General features: G+C 44.7%; 1 protein-coding gene across 2 annotated transcripts in view; it reads right to left on the bottom strand.

Moving 5' to 3' along the window:
• Positions 1 to 6,986, bottom strand: part of LOC137376762 (cystatin-F-like) — a 28,505-nt gene extending 21,519 nt beyond the window's left edge. For both annotated transcript variants that reach the window (XM_068045757.1, XM_068045758.1), the window contains exons 1-2: positions 6,875 to 6,986; positions 469 to 638 (exon numbers count right to left, since the gene is read on the bottom strand). In XM_068045757.1, the coding sequence (XP_067901858.1) occupies positions 469 to 638; positions 6,875 to 6,962 (258 nt within the window). In that variant the 5' untranslated portion in view covers positions 6,963 to 6,986. The remainder of the gene's footprint in view (positions 1 to 468; positions 639 to 6,874) is intronic.
• Between the last annotated feature and the right edge of the window lie 9,963 nt (positions 6,987 to 16,949).

Below are 16,949 nucleotides of genomic sequence, written 5' to 3'. Positions count from 1 at the left end.
AAGATTTACAGAGCTATGGGAAGGAGCAGGGGAGTGGGACTAATTGGTAGCTCTTTCAAATAGTAGGCACAATGAGCTAAATGGCCTCCTTCCGTTCTGTATCATTCTATAACTGTATGTGTACATTATACTAGATTTCCATTCCATAATGGAATAGGCAATGCTCATCTTTTGGAATATTCACACACAACTGAAATCAGTACAAATACAGATAGAAAGCAAGATGACCAAGATACTACAGGTGATGGAAATCAAACAAAACAAAATGCTAGAAGCACACTAATATTTTCCTTTGAATTCTATGGTCCCTTAACAAGTTGACTATAAATCATCTCTAATTTGTGGCAATGTGGTGTGGTTGTAAATCTCTGAATTGTATTGTTCTCAAATGTGGACGGGTGATCAGTTTAATGATGAAAGAATTGAAGGTCAGTCTTTTCTATGACACTTGCACATGGTCCTACTTACCTGTATTTGTGCTTTATGTATCCTCTGAACTTTAAACAGGAAGATGTCATTCGACTGGTTGTTGTAGCTATAGATTGCAATTAGGGTGGCATTTTGAACACCAGAGTCAGTCGTGTTAATATCTCTGGGAAATCCTGGACCAACAGGAGTCTTTCCTGTGCTCCCAACACCTGGAACATTATAGGAAACAGCAGTGAATGAGGTGGGGAAGTGTTGACATACTTAACCAATGCAACTAAATTACTTTTGCTGTAATATCATTGCATCAGATTACTCAACCTGGACACTTTACAAAAATCAGATGAAGATTCATCAACATTCCTCTGATCACTATTAGTTAAAAAAAAAATCAAGCCCTTGGAGAGGGTGGAGAGGTGAATTATCACAATAGTAGCAAGGATGAGGGACTTCAGTTACACAGAGACACTAGAGCAGCTGGGATTGTTCTCAAAGCAGAGAAGGTTAAGGTGAGATTTTTTTTAAAAGTTCAAAATTGTGAGGTTTTTTTTTAAAAAAGAGATACAGCACTGAAACAGGCCCTTCGGCCCACCGAGTCTGTGCCAACCATCAACCACCCATTTATACTAATCCTACACTAATCCCATATTCCTACTACATCCTCACCTGTCCCTATATTCCCCTACCACCTACCTGTACTAGGGGCAATTTATAATGGCCAATTTACCTACCAACCTGCAAGTCTTTTGGCTTGTGGGAGGAAACCGGAGCACCCGGAGAAAACCCACGCAGACACAGGGAGAACTTGCAAACTCCACACAGGCAGTACCCAGAATTGAACCCGGGTCGCTGGAGCTGTGAGTCTGCAGTGCTAACCACTGCGCCGCTGTGCCGCCCAAATGATGGAAGTAGATAAAGAGAAACGGTTTCCACTGGCAGGAGAGTCACTAACCAGAGAACACAGATTTAAAATCATTGGCAAAAGAACCAGAGATGAGATGAGGGGAGGCCACTAATCAGAAGCACTGATCACCCATGCCCAAACCCTCCCACCCTCAAAATACACCCTCATCTCACAAAGCGGTGCACCAGACACCCAAACATGTCACATTAACCCAAAACCAACAGTGATTCTATGCGTCGGACTCAAACCTATGAGGAAGAAAGGAGCTGAAGTTCTACTTCCGTGCACCAGGGGGTGCAAGCACTAGAGATTTGCAGTGCCCCAAGTGGCATGCTTCCCAACAGCATTCATTCAAGTGAATGGCCTGGCTGCTTCAGGTATTCCAATGAGTTGTACACCTCTTTTTTTATTAAAAAAAAAGAAAAATACACTCCAGTGGACTCACAGCAACCCAGTAGTTTTGAAACTCTTCCAACCCGCTTTATGATCAGATCAGTCTGAATCCTGTGGGGAACTGATATTTGCAGACTTAGGTTGGTAACTCTGGTTAGGTGTATTTCTGGAGGTGTTGTCACATGACCTCCTGCCTCAAACTCCCACCACTGGTCCATTCTTCCAGTGCACTGCTTTCCCATAGCCTATTGGAAAGGGAACAGACCCTTGTCACACAATTGACTTAATCTTGGCAGTTCATCAAAGCCTCCCCCACCCCATCTCCGAATGCTTTATCTCTTATAAAAGTATCTGAAGAAAATGCAAAAAAAAAATTAATACTCCCATGATTTTTTTTTTCCGAGTTGTTTGCAGCAGTAACCTGGAGATTAATCTTCAATCCTGGAGGGTTGACAACCCTATCTTTAGCAGGAGAGCTGCCCATATCCTAACTGGCACCAAACCCCATTCACCCATCACCCTTTGCTCACTGATCTACGTTAACTCTGCCAGCATTGACTAGTTAGGCTGAATGGTCTGTTTTAGCATTGTAAATTCTTTGCTGAATAGCAAGAATATGCACATGGTGGGTGGGTGGAGGGAGAGACAGTTTGAAAACAAGTGGACAAAACAATCTCAACTAGACAGCAAATTAAAATATTTCATATTTTGCAAACTGTGCATAGCAGTCAAAACAATTTCTGAATAGTGTGTAGCACTAAGTAGAATTTTACTCACAGCTAGTGGTTGGTCAATGAACCATTTGTAAAGGGTTAACTACATGATTATACTTCCTACCATAGACCAAGGCATTCATATTAGAGCTGCAAGAATAGATACAAGTTCAGAATATGATGTTGAAAGAAAATTAATCAAACCTCTATGAACGGTTAATAGATTAATATGTAAACTGTCAACTCCTGGAGCAGAAAGCTAGTTAAACACTACTTCTCCTGTTGGACACAAACATTAATTTGCTTAAAGAATGTTTCTCAAGAATCAACTGCTCAGGTATATGCCACATCACTGGTGAACTATTACAATTAAAGAAGGGAGGTTTGGTAGAAGGAAACCAATGGATATGGTGGAAAGTTAGAGTATTATGAAGGCAAGACGATACAACATATAATGGAGATTGCAAACTCAGGTTGATCAGACAGGGGATCTGCAGCACAGAAACAAACAGGCTATTCAGCACAATGTCAGTATTTGTCCTCCACACAAGCATCTTTCCACTCTTCCCACCCTGCCTCTGCATCTTTCTATTCCCAATTCACCTATCCTAATATAGACTTAGATAGTAACAGTTTAAAGGGCGGAAGGGGGATAAAGTTTATGAAGTGTGTTTAGGATAATTTTTTGCATCAGTATGTTTCCAGCCCAATGAGGCAGGAGGCATTGCTGGATCTGGTTCTGGGGAATGAGGTGGGTCAAGTGTCAGAAGGAGAGCATTTAGGGGAGAGTGATCACAGTATCATAAAGTTTAGGTTGCCGATGGAAAAGGACAAGGAGCAATCCAGAGTAAAGATAATTAATTGGGGAAGGGCCAACTTCAATGGGGTGAGAACAGATCTGACACAGGTAAACTGGAATGAAAGATTGGCAGGCAAAACTAGAATTAAAGAGGCGATGGTTTGATTTTAGTCGAGGTACATTCCCACAAGAGTGAATAGGTAGGATAAAGCCAGAGCTCCCTGAATGAAAGAGATGGGAGCAAGAGGAAGCAGAAAAGAAATGTACACGTATGACAGATATCAGGTGCATAAGATGGCAAGATGGAAGATGGCAGGATCCCCAAAGACACATTGTACAGCGAGCTCGCCACTGGTATCAGACCCACCGGCCGTCCATGTCTCCGCTATAAAGACGTCTGCAAATGCGACATGAAATCCTGTGACATTGATCACAAGTCGTGGGAGTCAGTTGCCAACATTCGCCAGAGCTGGCGGGCAGCCATAAAGACGGGGCTAAAATGTGGCGAGTCGAAGAGACTTAGTAGTTGGCAGGAAAAAAGACAGAGGCGCAAGGGGAGAACCAACTGTGCAACAGCCCCGACAAACAAATTTCTCTGCAGCACCTGTGGAAGAGCCTGTCACTCTAGAATTGGCCTTTATAGCCACTCCAGGCGCTGCTTCACAAACCACTGACCACCTCCAGGCGCGTATCCATTGTCTCTCGAGATAAGGAGGCCCAAAGAAGGAATACAATTGAGAACCAGGATGAATATAGAAAATTCAGAGGGGAAGTGATAAAAGGAATTAGAAGCAAAAAGAGTGTATGAGAAGAGACTGGCAGCTAACATGAAAAGGGAATCCCAACGTCTTCTATATGCATATAAATAGTAAAAAGGAAGAGTGGGGCTGATTCGGAAGCTAAAAGGGGATTTACACATGGAGGCAGAGGGCGTAGTTGAGATACTAAAGGAGTACTTTGCATCTGTATTTAGAAAGAAAGATGCTGCCCACATCATGAAAAAGGAGGTAGTTGAGACACTGGATGGGCTAAAATTGATAGAGGATGTATGAGAAAGGTTGGCTGTACTTAAAATTGGTAAGTTGCCAGGACTGGATGAGATGTATCTGAGGATAGAGTTAGGGTGGAAATTGTGGAAGCACTTGCCATAATCTTCCAATCCTCCTTAGATACAGAGTTAGTGTCAGAGGACTGGAGAATTGCAAATGTTATATCCTTACACCTTTTTTTTTGAAGGGCAAGTACAGCAGCTAGAAGCCAGTCAATTTAACCTCAGGGTAGTGGAAAAACGTTTAGAAACTATAATTTGGGACAAAATTAATAGTCACGTGGACAAATGTAGATTAATAAAAGGAAAACCAGCACAGATTTGAAAAAGGGCAAATTGTGTTTAACTAACTTGGCTGAGTTTTTGTTGAGGCAATAGTGGATTAATGAAGGTAATGTGGTTGATGTGGTGTACATGGACTTCCAAAAAGGTGTTTGATGATGTGCCATATAACAGGTTTGTCAGCAAAGTTGAAGCCCATGGAATAAAGGGACAGTGGTAGCCTGGAGATGAAGTTGGCTGAGTGACAAAAAAGAGCAGTGGTAAATGGTTGTTTTTAGGACTGGAAGGTGGTATAAAGTGGGATTCCCCGGGGATCGGTATTAGGACCATTGCTTTTCTTGATCTATAATCAATGACCCAGACCTGGGTGTGCAGGGCACAATTTCAAAATTTGCAGATGACATAAAACTTGGAAACATTGTGAATTGTGAGGAGGATAGTGATAGACTTCAAGGGGACATAGACAGGCTGGTGGAATGGGCAGACATGTGGCAAAAGAAATTTAATACAGAGAAGTGTGAAGTGATTCATTTTAGTAGCAAGAATGAGGAAAGGCAATACAAAATAAAGGATACAATTCTAAAGCGGATGCAGGAGCATAGGGACCTGGGGGTATATGTGCACAAGTTGTCGAAGCTGGCAGGGCAGGTTGAGAAAGCAGTTAATAAGACATACAGGATCCTGGGTTTTATAAATAGGGGAACAGAGTACAAAAGCAAGGAAGTTGTGATGAACCTTTTATAAAACACCGATTCGGCCTCAACTGGAGTATTATGTCCAATTCTGCGCATTGGACTTTAGGAAGGATGTGAAGGCATTTGAGAGGGTGCAGAAATGATTTACTAGAATGGTTCCAGAGATGAGGAACTTCAGCTATGTGGATAGATTAGAGAAGCGAAGGCTGTTTTCCTTAGAGAAGATTAAGAGTAGATTTGATAGGGGTATTCAAAATCAATAGGGGGTCTGGACAGAGTAGATAGGTGGAAACAGTTCCCGTTGGTGGAAGAGTCGAGAACTAGAAGACACTGATTTAAAATGTGATTGGCCAAAGCAGCAATGGTGACATGAGGAAAAATGTTTTTTTTTTTAAAAAGTGAGTGTTTACGATCTGGGATGCACTGCCTAAGCAGGTCATGGAGACAGATGGAGACCTTCAAAACAGAATTGGACAATTATCGAAAGAGAAAAAATTTGCAGGGCTACAGGGAAAAGGCAGGGGAGTGGGAATAGGCGAGTTGCTCTTGCAGAGAGACAGCATGGACATGAAAGGCCAAATGCCCTCCTTCTGTACACACAAAAAAATGGTTCAATGTTCTAATTTTTCCAACCACTCCATGTGACCGCAAGTTCCACACACACACCACACATGTAAAGCAATTCATCAAATTCTCTCTTTGCTTGGTTTGTGGCCATATGTTTATGCCCGCTTGCTTTGGGCTCACCCACAAGTAGAAAGAGATTCTTCACATTCATCCTATTTGAACTCTTTCACCTTTGAATGAAAATCATTCTTTGGCTGTAAGGCAATTTGGAACATCCTGAGGTCCTGAAAGGCACTATATAACTGCAAGTTTAAAAAAAAAAATGAGGCTTTTTGGTTTCACTTTGCAAAGAACAAACACACACAAGTAAATAGAAAATCTTGTCATCCAATAAGGGCCATTAAACATTTTCCAGCTTGAAGCAATGGACTTCAGCTATTAAACTTTTTCCACCTTTATTCAAGGCTTTTCTTTTAGTTGTACCTCACTTCTTTTTGAACTCAGCTTCCCCCCACCCCACCCCACCCGCCCCACAAGTTTCATAAGTTAGCATTTGAAAATGATCTCTTACCATTATATATGCTTAAGGAGAGGACATAACATATAGAATAGGCACCATTCTGACTTGTGGGTTAGGCACATTAGGTTGGGGGAGGGACCAAAAAAAAAGAGCAGAATAACCGGGTTTAACAATTTAAAAAGTAGATTTTTGAAAATTTTCAAGTGCTTCAAATAAACTAGATATAAAGTTGGTGCTTAGCTACCAGAAGTTGATTTGTGGGGCTGCCAAAACCAGTGGACAGGGACTGCTGGAGCTTCGAGCAGACATCACCGACAAAACCTTCAGTTACAAACTTCCCAAATGACACAAGTTTTAATGAGTTGCAGTAGAAGCCACATCCTCTCTGAATCAGTGAGAGCAACACATTTAGTTAGCACTCTGTCTTGCTGCTGCTCTCCACCTGCTCCAACTATTGCACATAGAACAATACACAAAATTCAACACAGCAATATTTAAAGATAAAACAAGAGGTACCAGTTACTTACCAACTGAATGGACCAACCCAAAAGCAAACACAGAAAGCAACAATCCCAACATTATACCCATTGTGTAGCAAAACTTAGCTCTACACATCCTCCTGCCTCTGTCTTTTTCAGATTCTCATGTCAAATCAAGAGGTGTTACTCACAACTTTGCTCTCATTTGTTGTTTCCTGATTACAAGCATATGCTTTATCCAATGGGGGCTTTATTTTGAAATTCTGGCTTCCTTGTTAGTGGGTTTCTGCCACAATAGTTCAGAAACTAACTCACTCAGAACCCATCCACTTGCACAGAGTTAAAAATCAGGCCTTATGCATTGCATAGACTAGGCTCATATTCCCTCGAGTATAGAAGATTGAGGAGTGATCTAATTGAGGTGTTTAAGATGATTAAAGGATTTGAAAGGGTGGTTAAAGAAAAACTATTTCTGGAAGTCTAGCCCAAGCCAAATAGTAGAGTTGAGTACAGCTCTTGATAGGAGGGTTATCGCCTATGTTACTACAGGAGAAATGCCGTGAACAACAGATGCCCCCCTACATTGCTTTCATTGATCTCACCAAAGCCTTTGACCTCGTCAGCAGACGTGGTCTCTTCAGACTACTAGAAAAGATCGGATGTCCACCAAAGCTACTAAGTATCATCACCTCATTCCATGACAATATGAAAGGCACAATTCAACATGGTGGCTCCTCATCAGAGCCCTTTCCTATCCTGAGTGGTGTGAAACAGGGCTGTGTTCTCGCACCCACACTTTTTGGGATTTTCTTCTCCCTGCTGCTTTCACATGCGTTCAAATCCTCTGAAGAAGGAATTTTCCTCCACACAAGATCAGGGGGCAGGTTGTTCAACCTTGCCCGTCTAAGAGCGAAGTCCAAAGTACGGAAAGTCCTCATCAGAGAACTCCTCTTTGCTGACGATGCTGCTTTAACATCTCACACTGAAGAGTGCCTGCAGAGTCTCATCGACAGGTTTGCGGCTGCCTGCAATGAATTTGGCCTAACCATCAGCCTCAAGAAAACGAACATCATGCTCCATCCATCAATATTGGCGACCACGCTCTGGAAGTGGTTCAAGAGTTCACCTACCTAGGCTCAACTATCACCAGTAACCTGTCTCTAGATGCAGAAATCAACAAGCGCATGGGTAAGGCTTCCACTGCTATGTCCAGACTGGCCAAGAGAGTGTGGGAAAATGGCGCACTGACACGGAACACAAAGGTCCGAGTGTATCAGGCCTGTGTCCTCAGTACCTTGCTCTACGGCAGCGAGGCCTGGACAACGTATGCCAGCCAAGAGCGACGTCTCAATTCATTCCATCTTCGCTGCCTTCGGAGAATACTTGGCATCAGGTGGCAGGACTATATCTCCAACACAGAAGCCCTTGAAGCAGCCAACACCCCCAGCTTATACACACTACTGAGTCAGCGGTGCTTGAGATGGCTTGGCCATGTGAGCCGCATGGAAGATGGCAGGATCCCCAAAGACACATTGGACAGCGAGCTCGCCACTAGTATCAGACCCACCGGCCGTCCATGTCTCCGCTATAAAGACGTCTGCAAACGCGTCATGAAATCGTGTGACATTGATCACAAGTCGTGGGAGTCAGTTGCCAGCATTCGCCAGAGCTGGCGGGCAGCCATAAAGACAGGGCTAAATTGTGGCGAGTCGAAGAGACTTAGTAGTTGGCAGGAAAAAAGACAGAGGCGCAAGGGGAGAGCCAACTGTGCAACAGCCCCGACAAACAAATTTCTCTGCAGCACCTGTGGAAGAGCCTGTCACTCCAGAATTGGCCTTTATAGCCACTCCAGGCGCTGCTTCACAAACCACTGACCACCTCCAGGCGCGTATCCATTGTCTCTCGAGATAAGGAGGCCCAAAAGAAAAAGAAAGAACTGTTCAAAATAAACTGGAAACTACAGTTACTTTAAATAACTAACATACACACCAAATTAGGAAACTAGCCAAAACTGTCAACAGCTTCAAAAACCTGACTCAACCCCCAAAACTTTAACACTCAAAACCAACCTTGAATAAAAGCATATGACATTTGTAAAAATTGTGCTGAAAGTACAGTGGAACATGGATTTGTAACCTCCTTTCACTTAACGTGTATGAAAGCCTGAAGAACAATAGATATTAGGGAGCAGAGTTTATGCTTGTATACCCTAGTAATATCAATGTAATCTGTGTGGAATTGACCAAGCCAACACCTTTGATCACTGATCCATCAGGCAGTGGTCTGCACGGATGTCCTCAAGGCCCTTCGGGAAAAGGAGACAGTGGATCCTGTCGGATGGTTCCCCGGGCAGACCGCCAAAGTCATTTGGTGGAATGCCTCATCACCAGAACTTTCAAACAAGCACCAAGATGTAGCTTGGCTGGTGGTGAGAAGAGCCCTCCCCGTCAGATCCTTCCTGCACGCCCGAAGTCTCACCCCCTCCGCACAATGCCCCCGTGGTGGCTGTGGTGGGGAAGAGACGGTTGCCCACCTCCTTCTGGAATGTGTCTTTGCAAAGCAGGTGTGGAAAGAGATGCAGTGGTTTTTGTCGAGGTTCATCCCAAGCAGTTCTGTAACACAGGAGTCTGTGCTCTACGGGCTGTTCCCAGGGACGCACACCGAGACAAACATCACCTGCTGCTGGAGGACTATCAATTCGGTGAAAGACGCCCTTTGGTCTGCCCGAAACTTGCTGGTCTTCCAGCGCAAAGAGTTGTCCACGACCGAATGTTGCAGACTGGCACTTTCCAAGGTCCAGGACTACGTGCTGAGGGACGCACTAAAGCTTGGGGCAGCCGCAGCAAAGGCTCAATGGGGAAAGACCACTGTGTAAGGCCCCCCACCAATCTGAACTGAGGGGCTGGATCCATGGGAAACCCCTCGAACTGTATCCGGAAAAATTTTGTCTGCTGTAAAATATAAAAATGTATCTGCCATGACAAATGTGAAATGGAAGGGTTATGAGGCAACTCATGATTGTATTGATCTCCTTTGCACTGTTTGTAATTTTTGACTTGGTGCTTTTTGAAACTGTTTGGTAATGTATTTTTTTTTTTACAGATTTCTATGAATAAAGTATATTTTGGAATTGTATATAAAAAAATAATTGACCAAGCCAGTGCAACAGATCAGGGTATTTAAAATGTGAGTGAATTTTGCCCACTTTTGTGTTCATTGTGACCTTTTCTGCTGGTTTAAAGCTCAATTCACACAATTTGCTTTAGTTGTTTCCCGGACACAAACCTGGCCACATTCACAGGACGAAATTGAAAGGTTCCACCACTGATTGCCCTGAGGTCTTCAAATTGTACTCATTTTCTTGGGTGCACTGGCAATAGTAGGCACATTTCGAAAGTTTTCTCACATAAAAAAAAATTAATTAATTTACTAAGTGTGCACCAATGAAGCTATTAAATGGTTCCATATAGTTTTGTTATAAGTCATTATCAGATAGTTCAAGTGGAGGATTGGACGCTCTTCTTAAAAAGCTCATTTTTGGTGATAAACCCATTTTCAGCTGTATTAATAAAACTGGATCAGGTCACCTCTCTTAAATATGTCAAGAAATACTTCTTATAGAGTTATGGGGCTGAGTTTTTAGGCCTGGATGGGGGCCCCCATTGGGGGCAGCCGGGCACGTAATTTTTTTCCTTCCCCATCTTTTCTGAATACATTGTATCCTTGAATATTAAATGGCCAGTCCTCACCATTTTTGGACCACGTTTCTGTTATTACTACTATGTCATATTCCCACACAGTTATTTCTGCTTGTAGCTCACCAACCTTATTCACCACACTTTGTGCGTTTACATACATGCATTCGCAGGTTCGTGGAAGATTTTGATGGTTTTGACATTTGTGATTATGCAAATGAATTATCAGACACTTGGGCCTGGATTTTTAAAGCCTGTTAAATGCGGGTGCGGAGGCGAATGTGATTTGAAGATTGCATTCTCGGAGGTCGGCAATGGGACCCACCACCTCTGGAATGCAACACCACTTTCAAAGGGAGGCCAGGCGGGTGGGACTGGATCAAGTGCATGCCTCCAATTAAGTGCCTGTTGAGCTCAGAGAAGGCCTGGTGAACACACGAAGGCCAGCTGAGGGAGTTCAGATGAGAACAGGCTACTCTGACATTGGACAGAGCAGCCAGGATGAGCTGATGCAGATCCAACTTCCTGAATAGCACGGGGGCCAGAGAAGAACAGTGGGGGGCTGCAAGGGGAGGAAGGCACTGCCCAAGACATCAGGTACAAGAGCCAGGAGTCAGGTACCTGCAAATGACAGAACACCAGTGACACAGAAGCCTGCACCTAATCAGGCAGGTGGTTTTGGTCCTGTGTGCTCTGATCCACAATGACCTGAGGCCTCACAGCCCCCATGGCAGTCCCGTACCTGCAGCTGTCAAGGTCTTCATCGCCCTGAACTTCTATGCAACCAGGCCATTCCAGCGATCAGCTGTGGACCTTGGTGGCATCTCTCAGTCGACAGCTCATCAAGTTATCAGGCAGGTCCCAGATGCCATTTTGAGGAGGGCAGGGGACTACATCCACTTTGACACAGATGGGCCTGTGCAGGCACAGAGGACATTGGGTTTCATCTCCATCGCTGGATTCCCCCAGGTGCAGGACATAATCGCTTGCGCCCATGAGTCCATCAAGGCACCAGTGACCGGCCAGTGAGATCCATCAACAAGAAGGGCTTCCACTCCCTCCACATTCAGGTGGTCTGTAACCACAAGAGCTTCCTCCATGTGGGCACTCACTTTCCTGGCAGCTGCCATGACTCCTTCACCCTTCACTAGTTCAGGCTATCTCAGTACTTCACTCCATCCCCTGACGTGAGTGGATGGATCTAAGGGGACAAGGGAAATCCCTTGATGAGATGGCTAATGACCCTTCTATGGGAGCCCCAGACAGAGGCACAGAAGTGAAACAACCAATGCCACCTGCTCAGCAGGACAACCATTGAGAACGCCATCGGGCTTCTGAAGATGTGATTCTGGTGCCTGAACTGGTCAGGTGGTTCCCTCCAATACGCTCCTGCAAGGGTCTCGGTCATTGTGGTGGTCTGCTGCGCTCTCCATAACATGGCCCTCCAGAGTGGTGTGGATCTTGAGGAAAGTGAGGCCCTGGAAAAAGACAGCTCATCAGGGGAGGACCAAGACGTAAGAGAGGAGCAGGAGGTGGGTGGGGTGGGGGGGGGTGGGGGTTAATACTGAACAGAGGTGCACCTGCTGCACGAAAAGGTGGCCTACTCCCACCACCTTCTGGGAAGAGGACCTCCCTCCTCTCACTCAAGGCCTGCAGCATTAGATCCAAGTGGGCATTGATGAAGCGAGGGTCTGCCCAACCCTAGTGCCAGGCCTCTCGCTCCCCAAGGACATTTCGCTTCCCTCTCGTGCTGTGGAAGGCAGATCGCTCCCTCAGGACAACCAGCAGCCTCAGTGAGCCCCACACTTGATTTGACCCATCCTCATTTCCATCCCTCTGGCTCTAAGTGGACAGGAAACCTGTCTCCATGCCATTTAAGGGCTTACCCATTTGAAAATTGCAATCTGAATCAGTTTCCCACTGGAGGTGGGTTTCTGACTCAAAACCAGACCCGGTTCCTGCTTCCTGCCTCCATAATGAAAATCCAGCTTTTGGACTCTAATCCAACCCAGGGGTCTGCAACCTGCGGCACAGTGGCGCAGTGGTTAGCACCGCAGCCTCACAGCTCCAGCGACCCGGGTTCAATTCTGGGTACTGCCTGTGTGGAGTTTGCAAGTTCTCCCTGTGTCTGCGTGGGTTTCCTCCGGGTGCTCCGGTTTCCTCCCACATGCCAAAGACTTGCAGGTTGTTAGGTAAATTGGCCATTATAAATTGCCCCTAGTATAGGTAGGTGGTAGGGAAATATAGGGACAGGTGGGGATGTGGTAGGAATATGGAATTAGTGTAGGATTAGTATAGATGGGTGGTTGACGGTCGGCACAGACTCGGTGGGCCGAAGGGCCTGTTTCAGTGCTGTATCTCTAAACTAAACTAAAAACAAACTTAAGAGCTCATGTGCAGCTCACGACCTTGCTCAATCAAACCCATTTTGATGGTAATTAAATGGTTTGTTTTGTTTTTTTAAACTTTTATTAACAATATACTTGTGAAAAAGTATCATTCAATTAACTTTTTTGTAAAAGCCTTTAAAACATTGTTGAAATGTGTTAGTCCCGTTTTCCATTATTATTGGCATTTAAATAACAACATTGCAGCTGTTACGATATTGTGTTTTTGACTAAATTTAAAAAGCTTGTTAAGGTTGCTGACCCCTAACCTAACCAGTGCAATTTTGAATATTTTGGGCGCAATTTTGCAAATGTACCCAAAGCAAAAACTCTACCCTTACATTTTCTGGGTGGGGAGTGGAGAGGATATCTGGTAACATAACACCCCAGTATTGATGTCCCTGCTTGTACACTGGAAGTTGTACAATGGTTCCTTCAGCTGTGCAAGTGGCATGGCCCTTCCAGGAGCATAAGAATAATGAGGAGACCATATAGCCCGCAAGCATGTACCGCTATTCAATTAGATTGTAGCTGCTCTGCTTCTCATCTCCATTTAACAGTCTTTGCTCCATATCCCGATAACATCCTCCATTGAACGATAATATTCAGTATTGTATTCGCACTGTGAGAGAAGTACGCTGTCCTTGACACTGCCATTGTTGGCATTGCAGACTTTGGACCCAGAATAGCTACTAGGGATTTATGATCTGTAACTAGCATAGAGTTTCTATCCAACAAAAACTGGTGAAACTTTTTGATTCTGAAGATCATTGCAAGTGCTTCCTTTTCTATCGGCATGTAGTTACATTTACTCTTGGCCAGGGTACATGATGTGAATGCTGTTGTTGGATCTCAATTTTCCTGTTCTCATTGGTTACACCAAAAAGAGACGAAGTCCGACTGTAGTTTTAAGAAACTTTATTGAAGTACTTAGTGGTGACATCATCAGAAAAGCGTACAACAACAACACCTGGGCTCTCCTCCTTCTTCCTCCGTGCTGGAGGAGGGCATTCAAGCCTTTCTTATAGTTCTTCTTACAAATCAGTGACATCGCCTTTATGTTCCCAATTGGTTTACAAACTCTGCAGTTTCTTGGTGTTAGGGTCTGATTGGGGAACTGCCTTGTCACCTCTCCCTCAAGCAGTTTCTTATTCCCCTATCTCCCTGGAACGTTAGGCTGATTGTCATACAAAGGGTTAGTCTTCAACAGCTGCAGCTGTCCTGCTAGGTTTTAGCTGGTTAGTCTATTTCTACTGATAAGCTGTCCCTACAGCACTGAATAGGCTACTATGAATTTCTGATAAGCTGTCTGCTGAAGCTCTAAAGCTATGAAGTCATTACTGATGAGCTGTCTCTGCAGCTCCGAAATTAGTTTGTTAGTAATACATGATTGATTGATTAATTATTTCATCTTAAATGTCCCCATATTATTCTGTTCTTAAAAATTCTGTTCTCACAGTCCCCCCTTTGATTCTTCAAAACACTTTTAAGAATCATTCCCTTGATCCCACCTAGATGCCTTTTAATGGTCTCTACTTGTTTAGAAACAGCCTTCAACACCCGGAGGAGTCACATTCAATACGTTGCCTGCTTGTGCCACAGAAGGGGCCCGCGAGAACTCTGTAAAATCATAAGTTTTGCAGGGGCTTCAGTTACTTGTTTACAACAGTACTTAATAAGCAAAAACATCAAATACAGAATTACAACTATAACTAGAAATAAGATCAAACCCTGTACCACTGAAGTCCCTATCGAGCCCAGCCAACTGGTTGCCCAGCCCCACAAGGTGGAAGCTGGGGGTTGTTTTACCTTTTCCATCTCCTTTCGGATGTGTGCTGCCAGATCGGAAATTTCTTCGGAGCTACCTGGAATGTAAGTACAGCACTCGAGTCCTATCAGGGCACATGTACCCCCCTTTTCTGCTGGGACAAAATCTATGGCCATTCAGTTTTGGAGTGTTACGGTGCGGATAGCTACCATTTCTGCATTTATTTTATCAAGGGCTTCGGCGGTGTCATTGGCCACTTTTTCTAGGACCGAAGTGACATTGATGGATTCCCTGGCTAACTTGCTGGTCCCGTACCACGGGAACATGATTGAGAAAAATCTCTCAGACTCTGTGATAGCTCATTTCCTTCTTTGTCCCTGAGGTGGCTTATACAGGGAGGTCAAATGATGGACATAAGGTGTAACATAACCTAAGTAACATGATCCTGTACAGAACTTCAGTAACCAGGGATAGGCTTTGTTGCCGCAAATAAAATAAGTACCGTTGTAGGCAATGGGATTTCTAGCTGTTTTGGGGTCCACCCGCCAGGTGGCGTCCCGATCCTTTAGTTCTTCAAGGTCCCGCAGGAGAATAGATTTAGCGCCTGGAGTCACATTGAAATAGTGGGAGCAGTTACTTCGTCCCATTTCTCGTCTCTAACCAGGCATATGAATCCCTGTGGTCTTCCCATGCCTGAGGTGTTAGTAAGGACCAAGAATGGAGGTTCTCGGGTCCGATTGTAAGGGGGCCGGTATCACTCCATGGAGGCTTATCTGCTCTGAGACCCTCTTGCAATCCGTTCCGCCGACTCCGATGCATTAAACGGAATGGGACGTAAGGGGATGCCTCCCCTGGAGTGGATAGGCACATGTGCACATATTCAACAGCGGGAGAGGTTAGCTTCTTTCGCATAAGTATAGGTCATGTAAAGGAAAGAGTTAACATGTAATTCTCTGGACACTCGATTAGTTTCCCCATGTGGACAGGTTTGGTTAGACAAAAATGAGCAACTACTTAAAATACATGCAAAGAAGATAATACAAATTTTAAACATGGCAGCAATTAATAATTCAGCATTTAATCACGGGTCGCTTGTTTTACGTGAGAGGCGTGTATCCAGGCGTTCTTTCCTTCGACTTTAACTGCTGACTGGGTGGTCAGTAGCACTTGGAAAGGTCCCTCCCACTTGGCGCCCAAAGGTTCTTTGTGTATTTTCTTCACGTAGACCCAGATTCCCAGGACGATGTCGTGCCCTCCTTCTGGTGGGTCACCCCAAGCTGCCGATACCTGCGAGGAAGCAGAACTGATAGCATTTGTTAAGTTCTTGCAATATTCTAGTAAAGCGTCACTCATCAAGTGACAATCCACTTTATGTAGATCAATTGTTCCCGGCAAAGACATGGGTCTTCCTGTTATTACTTCAAATGGGCTCAGGCCTGTAGTTCTGTTTGGGGTCGCTCTGATACTACACAGAACTATCGGCAATGCCTGAGGCCACTTTATTCCTTCCCGGTGATACTTGGATAGTCGCTGCTTTATTGACTGATTCATTCATTCCACTTGACCTGATGACTGTGGGTGATGATGACTGTGGGTGATGAGGACAGTGTAAATCCCACGTAATGTTTAGCAGTCGACTGACTTCCTGACAAACCGCGCCTGTGAAATGAGTTCCTTGATCAGAGTCAATGCTGACCGGTACTCCCCATCTGGGGATGTAATCCTTACACAGGACCTTCGCGGTGTGATTGGCCGTGGCATTTCTGGCTGGGATGGCTTCTACCCATCTAGAAAATTTGTTGACAATGACTAAAATACCGGTGTATCCTTGGCAAGGTGGAAGAGTGATATAGTCAACTTGTAAGCACTGAAAGGGTCCGGCTGGAGCAGGGGCTCTTAGTTGAGGCGTTATTGTAGTGGGTCCTGGATTGTTTTTCTGACAGACCACACAGTGGTCAGCCACCAGCTGTGCATGTTTTTTAAACCCTCGACCCCACCAGCTTTTCTGGAACCGTGCTGTCATCTGTTGCGGGGCCAGGTGTCCCCAGGAGTGAATTTGTTGGGCTAAAAAGGGCATCAGCGCCTGTGGTGCGACAGGTTTCTCGGTGTCCCTTTGCCTCCAGATGCCATCATCACATAACTTAATCCCTGCTTCCATCCAGGTCCATTTTTCATCTTTGGAGCATTCATTCTGCATCACTTGTAGGTCTTGTGTCAGACGGGACGCATTCAGTTCACATATTTGCGTCCGGGGGATCACCCTGCGAGGCGGC

Source organism: Heterodontus francisci, chromosome 13 (genome assembly GCF_036365525.1).
Source record: "Heterodontus francisci isolate sHetFra1 chromosome 13, sHetFra1.hap1, whole genome shotgun sequence".
Taxonomy (NCBI): Eukaryota; Metazoa; Chordata; class Chondrichthyes; order Heterodontiformes; family Heterodontidae; genus Heterodontus; species Heterodontus francisci.
The sequence above is the reverse complement of the archived record's forward strand: the minus strand, read 5'-3'. Positions and strand labels throughout refer to the sequence as shown.